A 4,303-nucleotide genomic window follows, 5' to 3' on the forward strand; every position below is an offset into this window, starting at 1 on the left:
GCTTTGCAGGAATCAGTTCTCCCCTACCATGTGGGTTCTGGTGACTGAACTCAGGCTGCCAAGCTTGGCAGCAAGTACCTTTATTTGATGAGCCATTTCACTGGTCCTCTTAGTGCTTTTAATATTGCTCTTCCTAAAAAAAAAAAAAAAAAGGACTATTGTTTCTTTGTTGAGTTTTGGCATGTTTATTACAATGTGTTATGGGGAAATTCTTGGGTTATGTTTATTTGAGTCTGTAAATACCCCTGTGTTCTAATGCCTACATCTTTCTCAAAATCTGGGAACTTTTCTACTATAATTTCGCTGAATTGGTTTTCTATGCCTTTAGTTTGTATTTCATCTTTTATACCCCATAGATTCTTAAGCTTGATCTCTTGGCCATGTCCCAGAGTTCCCAGCTGCTGTGGTCACACTCGTTTCTCTTTTCTTTACTATTGTCTGACTGCAATCTTTCCTGGGGCCCTCCCATCTCTAATAATGTTTCATGTGCTTAATTTGGCGATTTGTTATGCTTGCCAGGGCATGGTAAAATTTACTAATTGAGTTTTTCATTTCTATCACATATATTTTCTCAAGATCGCGATGTCCCTGTTCAGTTTCTCAAGCATGTTGCTGGCCAGCCGCCTCTCCTGTGTACTGACTTTTTAGTTCACATCCTGAACTTACTTCCTTGCTTCACCCATACACTTGTTTGTTTCCTACTTGAACTTGACTATCTTTACGGGTAGTCTTTAAATTATTTTTCTAGCATTTCAGCCATTTTCATGTCTTTGAACTCAGTAATTGAGGAGTTATGATCTTTTGGAGGTGTTGTCTTGTGATGCCATCGTATGCCAAAATTATTATACTTAGTAGAAGAGTTGATAAGATTTCCAGACCACAGGGCAGTGCGGAGGGAGCACTTCCGTGTCTGTGAGGTGACAGTTTTAGATTTACACTCACATCAGAAGCATCACCATATCAGCTCCAAGTCCTACAAGGCAAGCTGACAAACTTTGTGGAGATTATTAAGCATTGTGAGGAGACAGTGAGGAAGGTAAGCTAAATGGATACAGTCCAGAAGAGCTGCAGGTGATCGTTCTTGGTGCGAATGCAACAAAGGACACTTGGGAAAGAATTGGGCCAAACCACTGTCAAAGATCAACTTGGGGGCACTCGCTATACCAGATGCCATGATGCTTCAAAAGCTAAAATAGCCCAGGAATTGAGTCTGAAGACAGGAGCCAATAATGAGATCGGAACTCAGAACAGCTGGTGTATAAGCAGATTTGCTCTCTATCTCTCCCCCCAACCCTGGTGACTTGTGAGGTGCATGAAATAGAGGGCAACCAAATCATATTGGATGTCTTCTTCACCACTGAAGAGCTAGGAATGTCAAGGTGAAGGTAAAGCAGGACCCAGCAGGTGTTACAGATAATCTTATGGTGTCAGGGTAATGGCAGATACCTGAGCAGGTCGTAAGTGCGTTAGCGCTGAGACAAATGGGTATCTTTGCCTACAGTGAAACTAACATGCTGGAGTTGCACCTAAGTCTGTGGCAAGTGGATGAACTGCCTTTGTCCCAAGATACTGTGGGGCTTCTCCTGGGCACAGCCAGTGCAGAGCTTAGGCGCATGCTTTGCCATCGAGCCACCCATTTCCACTCTTTCCCTGTGTGGTCTTCCTGGCCTAGACAGTGTCTCTGACCCCTGTGTATCCCTGTTTGTCCCCAGAGCCCAAGGTGGTGTTTGCCAAGGAGCAGCAGGCATGCAGCGAGGTGAAGGCAGAGGCCGGGGCCAGCGCCACACTGAGCTGCGAGGTGGCCCAGGCTCAGACTGAGGTGACGTGGTTCAAGGACGGGAAGAAGCTGAGCTCCAGCTCGAAGGTGCGAGTGGAGGCCTCGGGCTGCTCGAGGAAGCTGGTGGTGCAGCAGGCGGGCAAGGCGGACGCTGGGGAGTACAGCTGCGAGGCCGGGGGACAGAGGGTCTCCTTCCGCCTGGACGTCACAGGTCAGTTGTTTGAGGGTACTGACTTTGCTCATTTGGATGAGCTGCTAAGACTGACTGATAATCTGAAGGACCCTGGCACTGCCGCAGGGGACAAGTCCCCTGCAAGCCTCAAATCTTTCACATTCTGTTTTCACGCACATGGCTTGTGTGAGCAGCAACTGATGTGTTTAGGTCAGGGGAGCTGTCCTTGTTTTCATGTGGTAGCATTTATCATCTAAAAACATCACAGGGGTTCTCTCTGTTGCTTTTCTTGGTGTCCAGGGATATCCCTGGCTCTTCCTGGTGTTTAGGATTGGGGTAAGCCAGATATGTCCCTCTGAACTCTGAATGTCCAAGGGTCTGCAGGCCCTGCAGGCCCCAATCCAGCATGAACATCTTGAATGGAAGCATTTCCATTCGATTTAAATAAACCTATGGAAATCTTGAGCCCCTAATCATAGCTGTATTTTCTTGCAACAAAAGCTGGCTTATGTAGTTTTAGGTACCTGGCTACTCTTTTCCGATTGCTGAGCTGTAGAGGTCTCCGTGTGTCCTGAAGTGTACTGAAGTGTCTGTGTGTGGTGAGGAAAGCACAGAGGGCTCCTGGTTGTGCTGCTGTGAGAGTAGAGGGCTCCCCTCAGGGAAAGTCTTATTTTCTAAAAACAGGTCAGTATCAGTCTTCTCCTTGGAGCATCACTTAGAAAAAGAGGAAGGCATAGCTTATGTTTTTTTCCCCCACCCTTAAGAAACAAAGTGGGGTTCTCTGTCTGCAGTGCAGTGTTCACACCACAGACTTCCTTAGGAGTTCATCTGTCTGTGCCTTCCCCACTCATCAGAAATCAGAGATGTGCATTCATCCTCCTTCACTAAGGAGTCTTCTCTTACGTTGATCTCTGGGTGTCAACAGATAGCACTTTAAATATTCCATCACTAGAAAATTATTTATGAATAAACATGCCAACAAAACAAAATAAAACAAGACAAAAATAAAAAAAAACCTTCTTTGTATCTTTACTAAGTTTTATTTTCAGAGACTATGAAAAGCAAAACTAAAACAACAACAACAAAAAAGCCGGTTTGGCTGTTTCCTAGGAAGTTGTATAAAAAGTGACACAAAAGGAAGTAGAAAATCTGAAAAGTCCTATTGTCTTTTTGAAACAGAATTTATCACAGAAAAGGGCATGAGTCCAGGGCTTATGGATAAATCATACCATACATTCTAGAAGGTAATTATTAGTTCTGGTGCACAGTCGACAACAATGTGCAATGCATTTGCAACAGCTAAGAGGATTTTAAGATGTTCTCACCACAAAGAAATGATAACTACTTGGTGTAGTAGATATGTTAATTTCCATGTTTCAATTACAATGTGCATAGTTTACTAAAACATTACATTGTACCCTATAATTTATTATTTGTTGATTAAAAATGTAAAAAAAAAGGAGCCAGTGAGATGGATCAGAGGGCAAAGGTTCTTGCCACCAAGCCTGATGGCATGAGTTTGATCCCCAGGACACAGTGCAGTGAGCCAGTCTCACCTCTTTGAGGCCCTCAGACCTCAGTATTTCCACACCTAAGACCAAACTTCCATCATATGAACCTTGGGAAACATACTGCATCCCAACACAGTACAGGAGAAATAAGTCATGTGACTGTAATAATAATAATGTACCCTGTGCTCTGAAATAGCCCAAAGAGCACATTTCACATGCTTTACTACAAAAATTGATGCGCATATGGAAAGGTGTCTATTTCAGTTAGCTTTTATTGTCATCTTGATACAACCAAGGTGATGCCATGGATTGCTCTAAGGACTGCAGAGTGAGGACAGAGTTCTTTCCAGAAGCCCACATGCTCTCATTGCAACCGGAGCTGGGCATGCTGGAGCACAAAACTAAGCATGCTGATGCCGAAGGACCTTAACAAAGACTCAAAGGCACTGTGAAAGGGTGAGGACGACAGACAGATGCTTCCCACATTCCCCCAAATTCATAGCATGTCACCATCAGTGAACAGTGACTGGAGAGGAAGCATGAACCTTGAGTTATGACTCCACGGTGTATCAGTGCGTATGCACATAGCCAGAAGGATCAGAGGCTTGCCACCATTGGGACCAGGCAGTCAGGGCCACATGTGGTCCAGGAGGCTCTCCTTGAGATGCAGCAGCCGATAATGATGGAAGTGGGACAGAGTGTGGGACCTCGAGGACCCTCAGCCCTGCTGAGGACACACCCTTACACAGTCGCATGGGAGACCCAACCCCTTTTGTCAGGGAGGGGCAAGTGGACAAGTCATGACTCACAGACCTTTCCAGGAGGAGCCTGGGAACTGGCACA

General features: G+C 45.1%; 1 protein-coding gene across 1 annotated transcript in view; it reads left to right on the plus strand.

The window, feature by feature from the left end:
- The window catches only part of Obscn (obscurin, cytoskeletal calmodulin and titin-interacting RhoGEF), a 114,098-nt gene that overhangs the window by 14,944 nt on the left and 94,851 nt on the right, over window positions 1-4,303 (plus strand). Inside the window, 2 exon segments of the mRNA XM_055593997.1 lie at window positions 1-15; window positions 1,713-1,988. The exon segment at window positions 1-15 is cut by the window's left edge and continues 270 nt beyond it. Of these exon segments, the coding sequence (XP_055449972.1) occupies window positions 1-15; window positions 1,713-1,988 (291 nt within the window).

This window comes from Psammomys obesus, unplaced genomic scaffold, assembly GCF_907164565.1.
Source record: "Psammomys obesus unplaced genomic scaffold, mPsaObe1.curated_primary_1811, whole genome shotgun sequence".
Taxonomy (NCBI): Eukaryota; Metazoa; Chordata; class Mammalia; order Rodentia; family Muridae; genus Psammomys; species Psammomys obesus.